A 21,286-nucleotide genomic window follows, 5' to 3' on the forward strand; every position below is an offset into this window, starting at 1 on the left:
TCATCAGAACTTTCCAGTGCTCTGGGCACTTCCTCCATATTGTGTTCACATTTACTCAGGTGCAAGCATACTGGAATAATTTCTTGCTCTGGGGGTGTAACAAAAGATGGGTTGTCTGGTCAGGGTGGAACTTCTGTCCTCATAGAATTAGAGATTGCTCATCATTTTGCTTTGTTCAACCAAACTCATCAGCTATAGATCAAAATTTTCATGCCTCAGTAGGAAAAGAGTTACAAAACTGGAAAAGGAAGACTTAATGTGTGTGATCCCTTAGTTTAAACACACAGGAATAAAAGGGTCAATTTACACCTCAGTTTTAGTAAAAGTTTGCTTATTTGCTTTTGTCCTTTTTGTTCTGCCTATATTATTAAAGAACACTTCATTATTAAAACTAATATACTGTATTTTTAAGGCATATTTGGAAGCCACACAAGTGCTTTAAAGATGTGTGAAAATTCTAAACAGGAATGTTTCCTTTTATTTTAGCATTTGAAGACCCACACTTAATTTCCATTATGACACAAAACATCCAATTAGGAAAAGCATGAATTCTTTCTGCTCAAGTCTTCAGTTCTTGATTATAGCTTTTAGCAAGTGAAAATATTTAGAATTCTTGAGTCTTGCATTTAATACCAGGAAATGTGCTAACTTCCCTAAAACTAAGCAAGAGGATTTACTCAGCTTAGCTGGGTAGGGGAAAAGCTTGGCTTTAAAACTTGCTCACCTCTCCTTACCTGCGGTCGCCTTTAACCTCCCTTAGCCTGTAATTCCATGTGCTCAGAGACTTGCTGTTGAAGTTTCTTTGACATTACTTACTGTGTGGCTTACAGGGGCTTCACTTTTAATTTTCTGGTTTATTTCAAACCCTCTAAGAGTTTTCTGGTGGGAGTTTGATGGAAAGGATACAATCTCAGACCCACATTTCCTTAGCCATATATCCAAATTCTAAAAAACCGCGATGGTGGCCGAAAGGCTTTCTTTCTTTTTTTTTTTTTTAATTCTATATTAATCCAGTTGGGTTGGTATAATTATTTGTCGTGGTACAGAAATTTTAATGGTTGCTTTGGGGGTATGCCAAATACTTACAGGTGGCATAAGTGATGTATCATCTGTTTAAAATTCAAACACTTAAGAATTCTGCAGCTTACCTGGCCTTACAGCATTGGAAAAGGGTTGTCACCCTGTGCTAACTGTCAGGTTGCCTGCCTGTTTCTATCCCGGATGTCAATCAGCCCGAGAGAATCAGAGGGTTTGACCCACGGGAACGCGGTGAGGACATGTAAGAAAGGCGTGGCCTTGTCGCCCTAGGGCCGGGCGGCTGGGTGTTTCCTGGGGAAGGTGCACCCTCTACCCCAGCCTTGTTTGCTGGTGGGAGCAGAGTGGAGCGCCAGTGTGTGTGTTCGGAAGTTCTGCCGGATACCGGTGGAGGTTGGGGGCGTGGAGGACACTTTGCTGTCTGTACACCTGCAGGTGCTCGATGTCTGAACCATGTGTTTGACCTCCTCTTCCCCAAGCATAAACAGAAACAAAACGAAGGTCACAGAAACCACTGAATAAATTACAAATAAGCAGCAGTCACTTGGCCATTGTCTTAGCTCAGGCTGCTGTAACAAAAATTGCCATAGACTAGGTGGCTTAGATAACAAACATCTGTTTGTCACAGTTCTGCAGCCTGGGGAGTTCAGAATAAAGTCTCTGGTGAGGACGGGCCTGTGTTTTCTGGCTTGTGGACCCCAGGCTGTGTCCTCACTCAGGGTGCCGACCGACCCCATGGGTGAGGGGAGAGCTTCCCCGGGGCCCCGCCTTCAGATACCCTCGCTCTGGGGAGAGGAGGGTTCGAACACTCAGGACTTGGGCACTCAACACTGAAAGATGTCAGGATACTCGAACACTCAGCCCACACCAGCCGTCGTGAAAATCAACTCCAGTAAGGTCATTTCCCACCCTGATTTTCTTCCTTAAAGTGCATAAATTTTAGTGATTTTGTTATAATCAGTGTTATGAAGATTGCCATTTAAACAAAGTCTGGATGGTGTTTTTCCCCCACTAATCCCTAACCCCCTTTGGAACATTTACTATGTTACATCTAGGTTTGTTTTTTTTTTTTTAATAATTCGTGCTGGTGTCTGGCTGAGGTTAGAGTGAAGTTGCCACTCACAGGTGCGATCACAGGGCCCTACAGCCTCCTACTCCTCTCACCTGGGGACCTCCAGGTAGCTGGATTTAAGGCACGTGCCATTGTGCCCAGCTTCTATCTGGTTTTTCATTGATTCTTGTTTAAAAAAGCAAAACCCTTACCGTTCAGAAGATTATGCCCGGCTATCTTCATAAGTAAGGAGTCTGTTGGACATGTTTGGCTTTGCAGCTCGTGGAATGGGTTCTTGCAAGGTGGCCTGAACGTCTGCAACTCTGTCTGGGTCTCGGAGGAGACGAGTCAGAGGGGCTTTTCTGGGCCGATGTCAGTGGTGAGCTGGCACCCTCGAGGCACTGTCGAAGGACACTGAACCGGCACGTGTGCTGGATGGCACCCCACCTGAGGCCTCCCCCACCTGTGCTGTGGGCTGTACTGGTGCTGCGTCCTTGTCATGGCCTGGCTGGGCCACACCCAGGCTCTTCAGTGAGGCTGTTGACATCTAGAGGTCCTCGTGGGCCATGGGTAAGCGGGGTCTCCAGGAGTGGGGTCCCAGGCTGGAAAGGGTGGTTGACCTTGCAAACCGGTGCCGCTGTCTGCGCTGCAGGGAGTCTTTCCTACCTGCCCCAGATCACCCCAGCCTCTCAAACTTTAAAATCTACACCGCCCCTCCCCTGCTTAATAATGAAATGTGGTCTGAGGACGCTATGGGCTCAATCAGGGAACTTTGGCAGTACTTGTTTGGCTACGATCATATTCACTTGTTAGCAGATTGTGAAACTTGGTCCGTGTATGTTAACATAATGTCTAAGTAGGTCTCCTTAACACAGTTGAAAACAATCATCACCATGTTTAACTGGATTTGGAGGAATTTTCATCTGGAAAGATAAACTGCTGAAGGCATGCACTTGCTCTGTAAACCCCTTTAGCTGCCTTTATGAAGACTAGGAACCGGCACAGGGAAACAGAGATTCTATGAAACTTACTGGAGACTTTAACAACGTACGTTTGTGAGGACTGGGGTTTCGTGCCCTCTAACCTCATGGCAGCGGCAGCTGTCTGGTTGTTTAGTAACATCGATCTGTTCAGATTTAAACCATGTTGGATGAGGGGAACCCCATTTCTCTTGCCCTTGATTCTGGATATTTTTGAGTTTGATATACAAGCAAGTGGTTGTAAAACGTATAGTTCTTCCCTTTTTGATCTCCCTTTTCTCAAATCTCATGTTTCTCTTTGACACCTGCGTGGAAGGAATCTTCCCTGCCTGTCACTTCTAGTGATACCCAGGAATCTCTCATTTCTAATCCAGGCATCTTAAAAGAATTTCCTGACACCAAACGTTTCAGCCCCAGATCACAACCCTCGCCTCACATAAAATTCTAGATAAACCATTCTGGTCCCTGGTTGGGGTTTGGCCTGTGATTCCTGTGTCTTCAGTGTTGGGGAGAAGACAGTGTTTCCTGAGAGCTTTTGCTCTGGCGTGCTGCCCCTCTTCTCCTTACGGAAATACCCGGCTTTCCTATCTGCCTCGAATTGAGCCGGACAGGAGTAATCCTTCGCTGCTGGGGTTAGTGTGCAAGGGGGTGTCCCCGCAGAACCAAGGCAGGACAGGAGCAGTGCTTAAAGACCTGCTGTTTCCCACTGGACATCATGCAGGGTCCCGTCTGACCTCGCTGCCACTTTGGGGTGCAAGTAACATCATCCCATTCCACAGACGGGGAGCCTGAGTCTCCAAAACAACTCATCCAGGATCATTCTGCAAGTAGGTGCAATATAGAACCCTGTCCCCACCTACAAGTCCACCACTGCCATGGTTTGAAGAAAATTTCAGTAGGAGTGGGAGAGTGAAAGCACATTCCCCTTCATTTTTCTGTGCCTTCGTTGCTGTTCAACATTGATAGTGCCGATAGGTGATAATGGTGACAAATGCAACAGCAAAAAGGAGCATGATCTGTGACCGGAGACTGGCTTAAAACACAGGCAGAGGTCGGTTTCTGCAGTGGGCATCGCCACAAGAGCCGTGACACAAGAGAGCCCGGAAGCAGTGTTGGATGGCGAGGTGCTGGCATCTTCGGTGTAGACGGCAGCTGGAGGCCAGCGTGCTCAGCTCGGCTCTGAGGAGGGCCCGTGGCTGTCACTGGAAAGATGGTTTGTTAATTAAGTCCTCTTAAATAGCTCGCTTGCTCCTCGGGAGAGCTGGGGAGGAAAATGTCACATTTCATACATTCTTGTTTCAAAAGAAACGATTGGGGGAGGGGAGCGAGGCTACAAGAACCGATGGTGGCTGCCATAAAGTCCGGCCGGCCCCGCAGACCGGTGGCCTTGGGAGTCTGGATTTGCTGCCAGCAGGGTCTGCCGAAAACACCGGTGGGCGCCAAGGCCGGGGGTCCACAGAGAGGACCCTGGGAAGGGCAGACACAGAGACGTTTCCCCACCACCCCCCAAAAAAAGCCAGACGCAAGAGTCAGCCCTTTCTTTTTAATAATAGAGCAGGGGCGTTTGTGTAAGCTGATCTTCCCTTTGATTGCATGATTGAGATTCTACTTATCAATTTTTCAGGAAGCCATCTAATTATACAAATTAAAATTCAAAGGAAAGCAAAAAGAATGATTACGCCTCGCTCGGGGATTGGGGGAGGAGGGTGTGAAAGCCGCCTTGCCTATAATGCTGTCGTTTCCCGTCTCCGCGGTCTTCACAAATATTAACTAATTAATTCTCTCGGCCTTCGGATGAGGCAGCTAGCGTGGAGTTCCGCTTTGACGCCAGAGTGGAGGAGGCGCCAGGTTGCAGTTTGGACCTCAGAACTTGGGCCCCAGCACATGACAGTTGCCAGCCCGGGTGCCCCGGTCAGCATCATGGAGGAGGACACCTGTCTCGTGGGGCACCAAAGCCTGGCCCCGTGGGTTCTGTGCCCTCTGTCTGTTACTCTGGGCTCAAGCTGGCCAGAGCTGGGGACTCGTCTCTTTGAAAACACCCATCGGGAGTGAAGCAGGCGTTTTCAAAATGCGTCCACATGGATCCACCTAACCGGTGACCCTGCTCCTTGACGAGGACAACTTCATCTCCACTCCAGGACGGCCATTCCAGGTCGAGGGAACTGCTTCCCGGTCTTGGGAATGTTCGGTATCTCACGGATGTTGCATTAATTATTTATGTGATTGGAAATTGTGCTTTTTCCCAGCTCTTTTTTTCGAAAATCACATAATTATTGCCATAAATCTTTAGGAGGCTTTTTCAGCCTCGTTGCTGGGAAATTAGCCATTAACTACCAGAAACCTGGTAGCCCCGCAGCCTGACCTCTGACAGAGCAACTCCTGGTGCATAATCGATGACCATACATCACGGCCTTGTTTTTAACCCTTGAGCTTCACTTCCGTCTCCTGGCCTCTGTTTCCTGGTTCAGTGAGGACAACTTTTCTCGTGTGTGTGTGTGTGTGTGTGTGTGTGTGTGTGTGTGTGTGTGTGTGGTGGTTAAAATAGACCAGTTTGGTTGTATTCTTTGAGTAAAATTCAGGAGACCGCAGAATGGGCCTCAAACTGTGGTTCCTGGTTGAGGTTCTTCCAGCCCCTCATTAGCTGACGAGAAGGTTGCAGTTGCTGAGCAGCAACTCGGGCTGGGACGTTGGGGGCAGCAGCCGGGGACCTGGGGCCTCCGGAACATCGGCTGAGCATTGGATGAGCTTCCAAAATACTCGGCTTCTCTGGAAACAGGCTGGGCAGCGGCTCCTCATTCCTCAAGCAGCTATTGGGTTTGCCTTTGGGGAGTCCCACATACCCCACGCCTCTGCCCGGATCACCGCGGGGTACTTAGATGGGCTCTCCAGCCACCCCTAAATCTAAGAACTGCTTTCGGCCTGCAAACCTGGGACCACACGCCAGGGCCAGCAGCCTGGGTCACTGCTTTTTGCCAGTGCCAACAGCAGGCCCCTCCAGATGCGAGGAAGGTGCAGGGCGATGGCACTCAGCAGACGTCGGTTAGGTGCTTCCTGCCACGTCTCGTGCAGTGGGGCTGGGGGCTGGTGCTGTGCTGTGGCTTTGACTCCTGACCTGCGTGGCCGTTTTGGAACGTAATTTTATTTTTTATTTTTTATTTTTTTTATGGTATATATAGTGTGTGTAAGGAACGTAATTTTGCAAACCAGCAGGCAGAAGGCCCAGCTAGAGAGCCTCTGGCGTGGCCACGCGGTGGGTGTCTGCGTCTGGCATTGCTCCCCCTGTGCTCCCGAGGGGCCTGCCAGCCTGTCCCCTCGGGCTCCGCCTCGCTGAGGTACAGAACCAAGGGCAGGTCCAGCTGGCTGTCGCTTGGTCTCCGGTATTGGAATATAAATGATTGCAATTCAGATTGGTTGGTGATTGGTGTTTATAGCCCTGGAGTGAAAAGCAAGGGATCTCTTGGCATTTACTACTTTCAGAAATAACTAACTGACCATCATCTTGTGAGCGTGCATTTGCTTTCTGTCACGAGATAGAAAGCAGGAGATTGCTGAGATGGACTTTGAGCAACTCCCATCAACAGCGTTTTGGAAGGAGAGCGAGCACCATACACCCGGATGGCAGGTCCCCCTGTAGAAAGTGGCAGGTTAAGTCCCGAATGACCTGTCGTCCTGTGTCCCGAGGGTCTCCAGAGAGTAAGGATTCTTTTCTCCTTGTTTCAGGGTTCATAGTGGCGTAATGCACGCAGACTCCCGCGAGTTCCCCTAAGTTCTTAGAGGACTGCTTTGCCATTCGAATCTGAGAGTTGCAAAGTTCCATAAAGAATGGCCCTTGTGGATAAGCACAAAGTCAAGAGACAGCGATTGGACAGAATTTGTGAAGGTAAGAGCCAGCGTGTTTGGCGGTTGTTGACAAAGGACGCGTAGTCTCTCTCTCTCAAATCCTGCACAAGCTGCTTTGCCCAAGTCAGCTGGGCCAGGCTATTCCCAGCCTCGGAGCCAGGGTCCCTTCTCCAATTTTAGCACCCTCTGCCCTCCCATAGAACAAGACCTGGCCCTGGGGTAGGGTGGGGGTAGGGCCTACTGTCCATTTCTTCCTTGTACCTAAGGTTATTTTGCATATGAAAGATGCTGTATATTAGGACCATCTCTTTTTTACTTCCTGGGCTTTGTCTGGTTTGAATTAAGATATTTACAATGATGAATACCAAGATATTCTGAGGAGCCCTAGCATTACCCCTCGGGATGTGTTCAAGTCCCTGCTATCTTTGAAAATGTCTGGAAGTGTTTTATTCATGAAAGGAAAAATAAACGTAATTAAAATCTAATGGAAACCTGGGGACAAAACTCTGAGATGTTGATTAAGCACTATCCTCTCCCAATTAGTGAGTGGTGGGAAACTCGGGGCGTGTGGATTTGGGCTGAGGTTAAGTGCGCTCTGCCGACCAGGAATCTTTGCAGGAGGCGGGCTGCAGGGCTGGCCTCACCCGGGCCCCTGCAGCAGCCCACGGGACTTGTTTGTCCTTTAAGAAGACGTGGCTCAAGCTGCAGGGGCTGGGGACGTCAAAGACATTCTGCTGAATGACTCCACGCCCTCAAGAACATAAGAGCACTGACTGCCCCCCCCCCCAATCTGTGGGGTTCTGCCACAGTGCGAGGAGCTTGGGAGTTGGCATTTAAGGAGCTGTTAAAGTAAACAATCAGATTTCTTTAAAACATTAAAAACCTACAGAAATGTCGACAGGATAGTACAGTGAACACCAATATTTTTTTCAGTTCTCCAGCTGATAACATTAGCCTTCTTTTCATAGAGAGAGATGTGTACGTAGGCAGATAAATCCGAGTGTGGATGGATGGATGGATGGATGGATGGATGGATGGATGGATGGATGGATGGATGGATGGATTATTCCAGAACCATCTAGGAAAAACCATTATAGGGGCAGCAGTTTACTCTTGAGTACCTGTGGCATGTGTCTCCTTTTAGACAATTTCCTACATACTCACAGTACCATAATCCTCCCCCAGGAGCTTCGCCTCGTTACGAGACTGTCTGATACAGGCTGCATGTTCACATTTCCCCCGCGCATCTGCTTTTAGCTGTTTTGTCTTTTACATCTGGTCACATGTGCAGGCAGCCTTCGAGGGTTTAGTCGCCCCCGTCCAGTCTCCTTAGTATCCGCAGCCTAAGACCATCTGATCCGTGGCCTTTTTGGCTTTCAGAGGCGTTGATGCTATACACGAGCACAGCCCAGCTGGTTTGTAGAAAGTCCCCCATCTGGGCTCCCTGCTTGTGTGACGAGAGGTGTAAGGTGCACTCGTGGCTTCCAGTGCGGAGGTGCACTTTCCACCTTCTCCACCCAGCTGCTGCGCTGAAGGTGTTAACAGGTATCAAGACCACACCAGAGACGAGAATGGACTTGAAGAGCCCGCGGCCGTAGAAACCCGGCGCGGGCAAAGCCATGGTCCGTGCTCTCGGCCCCTCCGTCCCAAGCGTGGCTCGCCAACCTTCCCACTCAGTCCTTCATCCGAAATAAGGGATTTGCAGCCAATATTTTGTAACAGGAATTTGTGTCACCTTTATGTGTGGTGTTTCAGATACAGTTGAAGTCATTTTTTAAAAAATGTCTCAATAACCACTATCAACACAGATGAGCTGAAAATTAAGTTCCTTGGGTGTAGCTCGTAATCCACGATTCCCTCATCTGGTGTCTCACTAAGTAATAGGGGCCGTTCCAAGGCGCTTCCTGGGTGCTCTCCCACCTGTGAGCTGAGTTAGTCCCTGTGGCGCCTGCCATGGTCAAGACAGGTAACACCCACCTGGCTGGGTTGACCCCCTAGCCCCTGCATTCAGCTGCTCCTCCCGCCCCCAATGCTCTGGGCTTTCACCTGGGCTCTCACCTCGCTCTATTCTGTCATCCTGAACTACTTGTAGAATGTTCTGCATCAGTGTCCTCAGAACCTTCCAAATGATCCTGTCCTTCCCCACCACCCACACCCCCAAGGACTCCCTGTATCCCGTTAAGTTTGTTTTGTTTTAAAATGATGAAAAGCATGAAGCTGCCTTGTCCTGCCGTAGTTACCTATCGGCTCCCAGGCTTACGGGAGCTTTGTCTGTCTGTCTGCTGTTGGTCTCTGGGAACACTAATTCCTTCTAATTCGTCCCTTCCCCCCTGCGTCACAAGCCCCATGCAAAGCCCTGGTCATAGGACCCACCGGCCCCGGGCTACACTCAAGGCACACTGGTGGGAACTGAGCACTGGGCCTGCCCTGCCTTCCAGGGCCTGTCCAGCCCCTGTCCACCTGACCCTTTCAGAGCAGGAGAGGGTCGTGTGTGCCCGGAATCTGACACCGCTCTGAGAATAGGGTGCGGCCAGAGTCTTTGGGACTCCATCTAAGTCAATTGGATAGAGTTGGCTTAAAAGACAAATTTTAATTTTTTTTAAAAAAGCAACGCTTCTAGTTTGATATTTATAATTTGTTCTCCTTTCTGGTACCTATTGCCAGACTACTCTAGAATACTGCTGTACGGGTATTATGATGGAGCAGCCTCAGGTAACATGGGCTGGTCACAACCAGGTTGTATTCTTCTCTTTTTGATATATAATTTAGTTTTTGGTTTTCCCTCTCTGCTTAGCTTGCTGACATAATTTACGTTTCACATTTGTGAGTTGCACCAGCCAGAGAGTTTTAGTGCCTTATTGCATCCTGCAGAGCTAGTTTGATTTGCCCCAAATATTTGCTAGCCAGAGACCAGGGCTAGCTATCTGTCACTCGGCATTACAAAAGAAACCCAGAAAAGCATTTTCTAGAGCCCTGGGTCTGTAGAATTGTAATAAACCACAATGGCTTTGCTGATGGTTGTGAGAACACCTTATTGTGGGTTGTGATAGAATGAATTACTAAACACTATCCTTTCCTATGGCTATTGAGATTGCAGCTTGGAAACTGAAAAACAGATATTTCATTTTACTTCATTTTGTTCAAATGTCTTAGAAACATGGAAAAATGGTTCTGAGTATATCATCAGCTCAGCTTGTGATATGTCCCTTTTGTAACGTAACTCAGAAGCGCATTTTTCCGCTGCCCTGCCAAAAAAGGGAAATGATCCGGACTGCTTTTAAATAAACAATCACATGAAACATTCCACACGTCTGGAATGTTCTCAGGAGCACAGAGAATAAAAGGTGAGAAGGATGGGCTCGTCCGGACAGACGTGGGCAAAATGCAGACTGACTGGTGTCTGTTAAATACAGCAAGTCATAAAACCTGAGAATCTTACTCTGTGTCAACTTTGTCACGCAGAAGGACAAGCGAAGTTGGAGAAGTTGCTGGAGGGATGAGGTGGAGGAGAGCTTTTGCCCAGTGGCTTTTCCTCATGCTCTGCTTCATGGGTTGAACTTGCCACTGTGGAAGGACATCTCAGTGGAACCGTGCCCAGGGGATTCTGTCAGTCTGTAGGATATGAAGACAGGAGCCTCCCTGTTGCCGAGATAGCTAAGGCGGAGGTATCCAGTCGGCTGGCAGTCACCTCCCCAGCCTGGTCCACGTGGATGTGGGAGGGACCGGTCCCCCCAGCAGCCAACCTTGCCTGGAGCCCACCCGTCAGAGCCCACAGGCTGGGAGGGCTCCCTCTTTCCCCATGGGAAGAGCATTCTGCACAGACTACGGCCAGAATAGTTTTGTCTGGTGTTTTAGGTTTTATTTTTATGTTTTCATTCTGGGGGTGCTGTTTTGTTTTACCTGTCTTCGTCAAAATGCATTATAAAACCATCACTTGTTTTGTTTCTTTGTCACCTTGAGCACTTTGTAAAGAAACAGTGTTGAAGCCTGCCTATAGGTAGTCCTCAATCATTTCTAATAATTATCTTTAGCCCCAAAATGTGGATTTTAAAAATGGGATTCATAATGTTGCTATACATTATAATTATATGTTGGGATCAGCAATTATGCACATTTCCAGTAATTATGTGATTAGCCATAATTACATTAGCTATGTAAATATACAATAGTCAACTAGACATGGCTTTAAACTCCATAGTACAAATGAACGCACTAAAAAATAATGTTATTCTCAGGTCAAAGGCAGGAAAAAACAGTCAAGGGTGAAGCTTTCATGGAAAGATACAGTCATTTGAAAGGGAGAAAATTCTAATTTGCCTTAACCTGGTCCTTGCTTTAAGAGGATCTCCGAGCAGTGACCCCACCCCAGGGCGCCCACTACCCTGTTCCTCCACCGTGGGGGGGGTGAGTCCAGAGAATCGCCCACACCCGGTCAGGTCCTCACTTTCTGCAGCTGAGAACCAGGTTCAGGGTTTTATTATTTCTCTGTTATTATTCATTTGTCAAACGCAAGTGTAAGCTTCTCTTTGCACTTGCGCTTGCTGATGGGTGGATTTCCATACACTCGCCACTTTTCTCTAAAAACGACATGTTCTAAGGCAACTTAGTTTTTGCTTAGTGGGCCAGGAATGTGTGGTGCGATGAGAGTCCGTGGCCGGGTTTGAGGGTTCACTGCTGTCTCCCGGCTCAGTTTTGTGGCCTCTGCTTTCCGTCCTGCCCCCTCCTCCACGGTGAACCGCACTCTCGCGCACCCCGGTTGGCAGTGCCGCGTCTCGGTTGAGGCTGAGTCCCCACCTCCTGCAATGCTGCCTGGTGTGTGTCCCCACCTGCTCTGCCCCCCGTGTGTGTCCTCTTGGTCCCAGCGCCTTTGAGGAAAGTGTCTTGTTTTCCAGCTGAATAAGGACCTTGGAGGACCCAGTGCGTCCAGCAAAGGCTCCTCGTGGAGTGGGTCCAGGGGCAGCCGGGGACCCGAGACGGTGCTCCACATGAAGGCACAGAATGTTCTGGGCTCTGGTGCATCCTAGCACGGCTCAGCCCAATTGACGAGTGTTTTGGGGTGACTGAACCAGATCCCCAAGATGCACTGTGTTGTCAGCTTGTTGCCCTCTCTTTGCTTTTTCAGAACCTACAGGGCTAAACCGTGCAGTGAGACTCCTGCTGATGACCGACCGGTTCATCAGACCGTTATTTGATGGGCATCCCGAACGTTGCTCGGCTCTCTTGCTAACAAAGCGCTTTGGCACACGCGCCCTGTCTCTCCATCTTATCTCCCGAGGGCCCCGTGTGCCCTTCTGAGGTCCGAGGCCCCTGCCGTGTCTGCTGGCTGAGCACCCCAGTTGGGCTGTGAAGTAGCCCATGTGGACATGCGCTTGGGTGCAGTGGGATCCCACACACACGCCCCGTCCCTGCTGCCGTGTGTCCCTTCATCGCCGGGCGTGGGCATCCATTGCTCTTACCGTCCAAGTCCTGGTTGGAGACATATATGTGCCAGGAGGTCCCTCCCTTCTGTTTGCTGGAACAGGTGAAGCGGACTCTTCCAGGACTTCCAAGTGAGGTGGTTAGTCCTTTCGTGTCCTAAAGAGGGTCTTTGTAGCCCCTCTGCTGCCTGTACCCTCGGGGCCCACATGCTGGTCACTGTGGGGCAGCCTTGGCTCCTGGGAGGAGGAGACTCGCCCATTGCTTTCCTTAGCTTAGCGCCCTTGGGGCTCCGGCCCTGCAAGGGTGCTGCTGGGACTTGGATGTGGGCGCAGATTCAGAGGCCTGAGTGGTCGCAGAGAGGGGCGTCTGGTGTGTGTCTCCGTCATTTTCCCCATCGCACCACACTCCACTTGAGGGCAAAGGCTGTCTGTCACCTCCAAGTCCCGTGGGCCGTGTGAGTAACGCGTGGAGAGGGGGCGGGGCCAGGAGGACTAAGTGGGAGCACTGTCCGCAGGTAGGTGCAGTTCCGGGATTATTTTTGTGGTATTTTTGTCATCCTGGTAGGAGGTAGATTAACTGGACTAGGGACAAAGTGGCCACGGTCAGGCTGAGCAAGCTGGGTGGAGGAGGGCAGTGTGAGCCGGCCCTGGCAAGTGAGGGGGACTGGAGCATCGCAAGCGACACTGAAGGAAGGAAGAGCCCTGGGGAAGGACTGAGCCCAGTACCGTCACGGGGACGTCATCCCGGGGGTGTGGGGTGCTGCGTGGTGAGCTGGGGTCCACCCCTGGGGGAGTGCGGGGAAGAGTTGTTCTTAGAGAGAGGAAGGAGGTGGCTGAGCACCTGCTGCGAGGCACACCTGTGCAGGGGCTGCGCTCCCAGCACAGCCTTTCAGGGACAAGTGGGTTGCGGGGCTGCAGATGGGAATCTTGAAGCTGAGAAAGGGTCGCGGGCGAGGCCAAATCCCGCATCCACGCTGGGGCCCCAACGCCTGCGTCCGCCACACTGGCGCTCTCAAATGGGCCGTGGTACAGGGTGGGCGTCGTACGCCATACTTGTGGGCATCAAACCTATTTTTCATAACACGTTTCTCAGGACGTTTCATAGGGTAGTGAAGAAATCGAATCAGAGGCAGTGTGCGTGCAAGCCTTTGTTTTCACTTAAAATGGCCAAATACTGACTTGTGAGAGCCAGGCTGGGACCGTTTCGGGTGCAGCTAATCTCGAAGGGGCCGGGCCGGGCCAGACCCTCCACCCACTCTCCTCACGCTCTTTCGAGTGTTGCGTTGATTTTCAAGCCTTCCGCGCTCCAGGCCCGGAAATTGGTAAGAGCACGTGGCAGGCAGCCAAGGGCGTTTGGTGTCACTTGGTTCCTTTGATGACTGAATCCATGTCTGGATGGTTCTGCTGATTTTTCTCTGTGTACTCCTGTAATTTGGACGAAGCCTGCTTTAAAACCCCAGACTTTGCTACTTTTCAGTGCATTTGTTGTGTGTGCCCCCTCCCGGCCCTCCCGCCTTTTGTTAGATTAGCCAAGTAAGTTGCTTTTATAAGGGGCATTGAGAGGATAAAAAGAAAGAACTTTTTTTAAAGGCAGAGAGCTGTTTTTAAACATAAATTCTAGAATACGTATCTTGAAAGAAACATACAAAAAACCAGCACAGCCTGTACACATTAGAAAGTAGGAAGTGGGTATGTCATAGGCCTATTTTTGGCCCTGTCTCTTCCGGAAGACAGTGTGTAACCCACAAACCTCAGCAGCGTCCCCAGGGAGATGCTGGCTGCAGGAGGCGGAGGCCACTGCGGTGGCTTCGTTCTGGGATGCAGCAGGCCACAGGAACGCCTCGTGGGAATTCCTCGTTCCCCCTGGGCTGTGAGAGCTGCCCTGGCCCCAGGCTGGCCCTCCCTGGGGAGGGAGGGGTGTTCCACGTGACGCTGGAGTCGGGGCTGGCTGCCTCCTGAGAACCGTCCCCCGAGAGGCCTTGAGACAGACCTGGCAGCAGCTGTCCTGCCCAGTGGGTGAGACACAGCCATCAGCTAACAGGGCCCGGCACCTGATCTTGTTTTTCTAGAAAAGCGAGGGTTAGACCCCCAGAGTAGTGCGTTCCTGTTCATTCCAAGCAGTTTGCAGGTGACTAACCCATCGGAACGTGAGCTGCTCATTGGCCGTGTGTCTGAAGACTGTTCCGTGGGAGGGACCCGTTGGCTGCTGGGCCCCATCCTGGCTCTTCTGGAACTGTCTGGATTTCTGTAGGTCTCTGTAGTCATGAACTGCCCAGGGACTTTAATCAGCTTTTTCTTGAGTTTATTTTCTCTGCAAGGGAGTTTGGTTGCCTTTGGTAAATTGTCAATAGATGGTCTTTTTATGTTATGTAATTTTCTTTTTACTTTGGTACAGTTTTGTGTAGTGAAGGTCTTTGAGAGATTAGAAAGTTGAGTCCGTGGAATGCATTACTCCTTCAGAAATTGGTGCCTTCTCAACCTGAGAGTTTTCAGAAAAGCAGCCCTTTCTCAAAGACTGCCGTGTGTTAAGGGAAAAAAATATGCCAGAGTGTTTGGGAAAGTGTAAGTCCAGTTACAGGTGTTTTTACCTAACACAGGAAAACATCAGTCATAATATTTGTCAAATTGCAGAGCGGAGGCTGCACGAGTTTGGGTGGCTTCCAAGTAAGAAGAATGGGTTGGAAGTTGATGGAAATGGAGCCCCGGCCTCCTGGTTCCAAGGGTGACGCCGCCCCTGCAGCCGCGTGCCCACCTCTGTCATGCCCCTGCAGCCGCGCCCTGGGCGCCGTCTCAGAAACCTGTCCAAGCATCATTACTGGTTTCTTGGGAGTTATCGTGTAAAAATTCTCTAGATAGTCCTGTGTCAGTGGCATGACTTGAGCTGGACCTAGGTAGCAGTGAGCTGCTGAGTCACCAGGGGCTACCCCACTTTTTTTACCAAACTTACGGAAAGGTTTGCCACGGGGGTCTCCCCATACTGCGCTGGGAGTGGGGCTGCCGAATGCTGACGCCACATGGTGTCCTGTTTTTCATCGCGAGAAGGAAGGAAAGGAAATGGCAAGGGGGCTTAATACGGAAGCGTTGGGCAGCGGCCATCTGCTCTTAAAAGCTGGGGGATCCTGGCTCTGGTAGGAGCTCAGTGCGCCCCTTTTTGAGGGATTTAGAGCGATTGTTCCAAGTTACTTTCTGAAAACTTAAGTGATATATCTAATATTTCTGGGTTAGGGGAATCTTAGGAACTATGAGAAGCGCTTCCTTAAATAAATCATTAGTGGTCGTCATCTTATTTTGAAACCCTTAAAATAAGCAGCCTGTAAGAGAAACGTACCAGAGATGGCCCATTGCTGGTCACCACTGAAGGGCAAGGACGTTTCAGGTCCCCGCAGTTGGCCCGCGGGGCCAGCCGGGTGGCAGCAACAGCAGTAACAGGGTGGAGTTCCCCCAGGGTGTCCAAAAGGCCTCTCTTGGCTGGAAAACCCAAGACAGGATGAGGGTGGTGAGGAGAGGGAACGGGACTGGAAGCTGTCCCTTTGTCCCAGCGTCATGTATCTTCTGCGTGAACCTGTCCCAGGCTGTTGGAGAGATGTGTGAATACCGTCCCGCGACGACCAGGCCTGTCCCTTCCCGACGCTGATGGCACATGTACCGGGAGGGGAACCGCAGAAATCGGCACAGCAGGCTCCTTTTATACATGGAAATTCAACGTTTTGTACAGTGGCTTCTTTTTTTCTCTTAATGTCTTTTACCTTTTCATGCATCCTAGGAGGTAGGGATTGGGCTTAGATTTGGGTCTCTTTGCCATCTACCAAGGCACTTTCCCCACTAACTTGGGGCTTTATTGGCATTTGGGGCAGAAATGGGGGTTGCTGTGGTCTTTGGGGTCACCTGGGCAGTGCTTGGGCCGGTTGGTTTAAACAGAGCCTGTCTCAAAGTTTAAGATGTATTGTTCGGGATGGGGGGGATGGGGGGGGGAGACAGCTCCGGTTCCTAGAAATGGAATTTTTTTTTTATTATTATTTCAGCATATTATGGGGGTATAAATGTTAAGGTTACGTATATTGCCCATGGCCCCCCTCCTCCCTCGAGTCAGAGCTTCAAGCGTGACCATCCCCCAGACATTGCACACTTTCCTCCCTCAAAGTAAAACTTCAGTATTTCTCACATTTAAAAAATAATATTTTTTTAATGAGTGGTGTTTTCTCTGTAGTTGAAGATTCTTGCTGTACGTTGGATTGAGAGAGGTGTGGGTGAAGGCAGACTGCTCTTAGGGTTAATCGTTGCAAATGTGCACAGCATCTGATTTTTAGATGTTTTCAGTGCACACAGCCTTTGTAGCTTCCTGATTATCAGCTTTTGTTTGTATTGCGAATTCTTCTTTGTGGCAATCCTACCGTTGGAGTAGAGGAACCTCCCGCATTAGTGCAGGGTGTTGCTTCCCTGGGACCCTTACGCATGTTTAAGGGGCGTTCCTTTATCTCAGTAACTGCAGTTCTTTGCATTATTGCACCTAAAGTCCCTAGTGCACTTGTGACCCTCTAATCCATGTGAATATGGAAAATCATCTGCAAGATCTAAGCCTGCTGGAATCGTGCTTCCCCTCGAATGGACTTAAAGGAAGATGAGATAATCAGACGCAGCAGCTTCCCGGTTTGCTTTCTAATGTTAGGTTCGAACCGCCGATCCTCCTTTTCCTGTGACCTCTGCTGCAGTCTAAAAATGATAAATTCCAGATTACACGTGCCTGTTTATTTCCCCCGGCAATATGAGAGGATTTGCATTTTACAGTAATAAGTTAAGAATGCATTTGGACTTGAGCAGTGGGACCCATCTGATTTGCAACCGAAGAGTCATCTGTAAGCAGATTCCAATGTTGTCAAAGCATCAGGTTTTAGACCCGGGCCGTTGTTCAGGTTCTAGAAATGTGCATGGGACTTTATTTATCCACGTTTAATTTGTTTTTAGCTGTGTGCAGTGGATTAACATTTCATCAAGGTGGATTAAGATTGATCTGACATCGAAGCAATCTTGTTTTGCTTCTGTTATTTTTTATGCGGTCGGCGGTGGGGCTGGGGGCATCCCCTCCCAGAGGGGGAGGCAGTATTCATCCTAAAAGTCCCCTGGTGAGGAAGCCAAAGCTTCAGTGTGAAAATAATTCCCGGCTGCATGTGGGGAAGTCTGCATGGAGCAAGCAGCCGGCTTCATCAGTCTAACGAGATGTCACATGGAACAGAAGCTTTAGGGGTTTTATTTAGCTCCTAATCCGCACGCTGAGAGAGCCCAGGTCCATGTGAGCTCAGCGGCCGGGAAGGGGCCCAGCAGGCCGTGCGCAGCCTCCTCTCTGGAGCTGAGCTTAAAGAGCAGACCTCTCGGCTGCCGTTGGGGACTGAGGCAAAGTTACCGTGAGTCTTGTGTTTTGTCTACTAAAGTTTCAGAGGATTAATAATTTAGGCCATGCTTTGAAACAGGAAACCCCCAGTTGGTTGTCCCTGCCATCTCGGGAGGGTTAGCGTACCGCCAGGTCTGTTTTTGATGGATGTAATTGAAGATTTATAGAGAAGGCTTCTCCTCTGCCTCATCCGCAGTCATTTTTTTCCCCAATGCCAGTTCCCAGCAGGCATATAAATATCGGCCGTTCTCAGAGCTGGGATGCTGCCGGGTGGTACGAGGGCCCCTGGGAGAACGCGGAGTCCCCGCGGCCTCTGGGGAGGAGAAGCTCTCTGACGTATGGCGCAGGAGACGGGACTTGGTGTGAGCTGCCAAACCACCGACCGCAGGACGCCGCCCTGCCCGGGGCCCCTGAGCCCTACCTGTACCGGGAAGCTGTTTATAACTCGGTGGCCGCGAGGAAGGGGTCCGCTCCCGACTTCACCTTCTACGACAGCAGACAGGCAGTGATGTCTGGCCGCAGCCCCCTGCTGCCACGGGATTACTATGGCGACCCGTCCGGGGCCAGGGTGCCCAAAGAGCCTGTCTTCTATCGGGAGCCAGGAGTCAGCCGGCCGGTGCCCAGCTACGCAGTACTTGGCAACCGGATGCCGTGGGATCAAATGCAAGGCCGGGTGCCTCCTCTGCAGGACGCTGGTCACCTATACCGGGATCCTGGAGGTAAAATGATCCCTCAGGGGCAGCGGGCACAGAGCAGGGCCCCATCTCCTGGGCGGTACGGACGAGAACTGGTGGACACCAGGTATGGGGCCGAGGCACCTGCCTACCCCGCCAACCAGGTCTACAATGACATCAGTGAAAGGCCAGTGGACTCTGCCCCTGCCAGACAGGTGGCCCCGACATGCCTGGTGGTGGACCCCGGCTCAGCTGCTGCCTCGGAGGGCAGCACAGGGGTGGCCCCCGGCACCCTGAATCGAGGCTACGGGCCTGCCCGGGAGAGCGCCCACCCCAAGATGGCTTACGAGATTTTCGACGCCGACCTGCCTGCGTTCCAGGGTCCTGGTGGCAAGAGGGGCGTGTCTGTTGAGTTCCTGGCCTTCCTGCGGGCCGAGGGGGTGTCAGAGGCCACGCTGGCGGCCCTGCTTCAGCAGGGCTTTGACTCCCCGGCCGTCCTGGCCACCCTGGAGGACACGGACATCAAGTCTGTTGCCCCCAACCTGGGCCAGGCCCGCGTCCTCAGCCGCCTGGTCAGCAGCTGCAGGACCGAGATGCAGCTGCGGAGGCAGGACCGGGCGGGCCCCCTGCCCCGGACACGGTCCAGCAGCTTCAGCCACCGGAGCGAGCTGCTCCACGGTGACGTGGCTTCCCTGGGCGCCACAGCCCTGCAGCCCCAGCCTGCGGGTCCCCTGCAGGCCGCGTCCCCCCGCGCTGGGGACCTGGCTCGCCGGCCCTCCAGCGCGCCATCCCAGCACCTCCTGGAGACGGCGGCCACCTACTCTGCCCCGGGGGTGGGTGCACAAGCTCCCCACTTCCCCTCCAACTCTGGGTACAGCTCTCCTACCCCTTGCGCCCTGACATCGAGGCTGGGCCCCACGTACTCCCCACAGGCCGGGGTGGCCTTGACCAACCCCGGCCCCCCAAACCCCCTTCACCCGGGCCCCAGAACAGCCTACTCCACGGCGTACACGGTGCCCATGGAACTGCTGAAGCGGGAGCGCAGCATGGCCGCCTCCCCGCTGCCCAGCCCTCACGGCAGCCCCCAGCTCCTGCGGAAGCCTGGCGTCCCCCTGGAGCCAGCCAGCCTGCCACCCGCCAGCCAGAGCCTCCACACGCCTCACTCCCCGTACCAGAAGGTGGCCCGGCGGACGGGCGCGCCCATCATCGTGTCCACCATGCTTGCACCGGAGCAGAGTAATGCACCCTCCCGCCTGCCCTGGCTGGGATCCCGCGGGTGGGGGTGGGGGGAGCTAGAGCACAGGGTGGCAGGTCCCAACTGACCTAAGGCCTTGAGAGCCCAGACACACGTGCCCTCGCGCACACGTGTGCGTGCCCTGCCGATCCAGGCCACAGACCTGTGGCCAGTAGACGGGCTCTCTGAGGTTAAAAAGGTCTGCGTTAGGAGGCGGACCCACCGCGCAGCACGGCCTTCCCGTTCTCCAGCTGGGCTTCCGCTGATGTGAGGACCCCCTTTACAAAGTGGTGAAAAGCAGCCGTGTTTCCCGGACACGCCCAGGAGTCATTCAGAGCAGACTGCGTCAGGGCCTTGGGCTCAGGAGGGGAGGCGTGTTCTCTAGTTCGCGCCGGGTAGCTTTGGAGAAGGCAGGGCCGTTTTATCAAGTGGCCGTAGACCGTGCGCTGGAAGGGCGTGATGCCGTGCTGACACGCCTCTCGCGGTGTGTCCCCGCACACGGGATCAAGTGGCCATAGACCGTGCGCTGGAAGGGCGTGATGCCGTGCTGACACGCCTCTCGCGGTGTGTCCCTGCACACGGGATCAAGTGGCCGTAGACCGTGTGCTGGAAGGGCGTGATGCCGTGCTGACACGCCTCTCGCGGTGTGTCCCGCACACGGCACGGGAGGCAGCGATCAGCCGCCGTGGAGATGAAAGTGTGTGTGTTTGCATACTTGTGGGTTAAACAAAGCAAGATGTTGAAATCCCCTAGAACTCCCTGTTTCGAAAACAGATTTTAGTGTCTCGTACTGGAAAATACAGTTGGGAATTCCGCTCGCTCGTAGGGAAGAACTTGTGTTTCCAAACCGGATGGAGGGAGAGCGGTGCTAGGTGGTTTTCTTCCTTCCAGACACGTGCCAGAGGTGATCCGCGGCGTGTGCCCCTCTGGACATTGTGGGCAGACTGCTAGGTGGACGTCTCGCCCACGCCCTTTAGGGTTTTTATTTTAGCTCTGGAATCTCGAGTGGAAATTTGAAAACGTAAGTCAGTTTCCCTCCTTTCAGACATACTCCCTTTCTCTTCCTCCTTGCCTCCGTAAAATAATTTAGAAGATGGGATCCTTTTTAAATGAATTTTTTTTTCTTAAATAACTATCATTCTAGGGGCAAAAAAATGAGAGATGCCTTTTTGTGACATACCCGGGAAGCAGCGGTGCGTGGAGACTTAGGGGCCAGCTCTCGAGACCCCTCAGACGCCACCGCGAGCATCTGTGACAGAGCAGCAAGGTGACACTGGCGTCTAGTGCCGCCTCACGACTTCCCCTCCAGGCATTTTACTTTTTATTTCCAAAGGGAGACTGAGTGGCTGCATTTTTCTGGGTTTTTTTTTTATTTTGTTTTTCTCCTTGCTATAAATTCTGGTTTTGTCTCCTGGACTTTTTTTTTTTTAAATCTGATCGTATCGTTTATCTGACTTTTTAAAATCAGCGTGCGGCAGGAGGGAAGTCAGATAATTTTTCCGAGGGCCCGTGCCTGCTCTCTCACAGTCGAACATTCTGTCGTTGCAACCAACTAATTTGCATGGCGATGACATTTGTTGCTCCAGTAATTTCATCTGATAATGGCCAGGCTTGCAAAGCGGATCTGAAAACATATTCCTTAATTATGTGTTGCTAAGTAACAGGAGGG

The 21,286-nt window shown here is 51.5% G+C and overlaps 1 protein-coding gene across 7 annotated transcripts in view; it reads left to right on the top strand.

The window, feature by feature from the left end:
- Window positions 1-21,286, top strand: part of CTBP2 (C-terminal binding protein 2) — a 150,942-nt gene that overhangs the window by 103,022 nt on the left and 26,634 nt on the right. For 6 of the 7 annotated variants that reach the window (XM_020280761.2, XM_020280762.2, XM_012781349.3 and 3 more), the window contains one exon: window positions 6,787-6,946. In XM_020280761.2, coding sequence (XP_020136350.1) covers window positions 6,889-6,946 — 58 coding nt within the window. In that variant the 5' untranslated portion in view covers window positions 6,787-6,888. The other variant, XM_012781362.3, reaches the window with a different exon arrangement.

Source organism: Microcebus murinus, chromosome 14 (assembly GCF_040939455.1).
Source record: "Microcebus murinus isolate Inina chromosome 14, M.murinus_Inina_mat1.0, whole genome shotgun sequence".
In the NCBI taxonomy this organism is placed as follows: Eukaryota; Metazoa; Chordata; class Mammalia; order Primates; family Cheirogaleidae; genus Microcebus; species Microcebus murinus.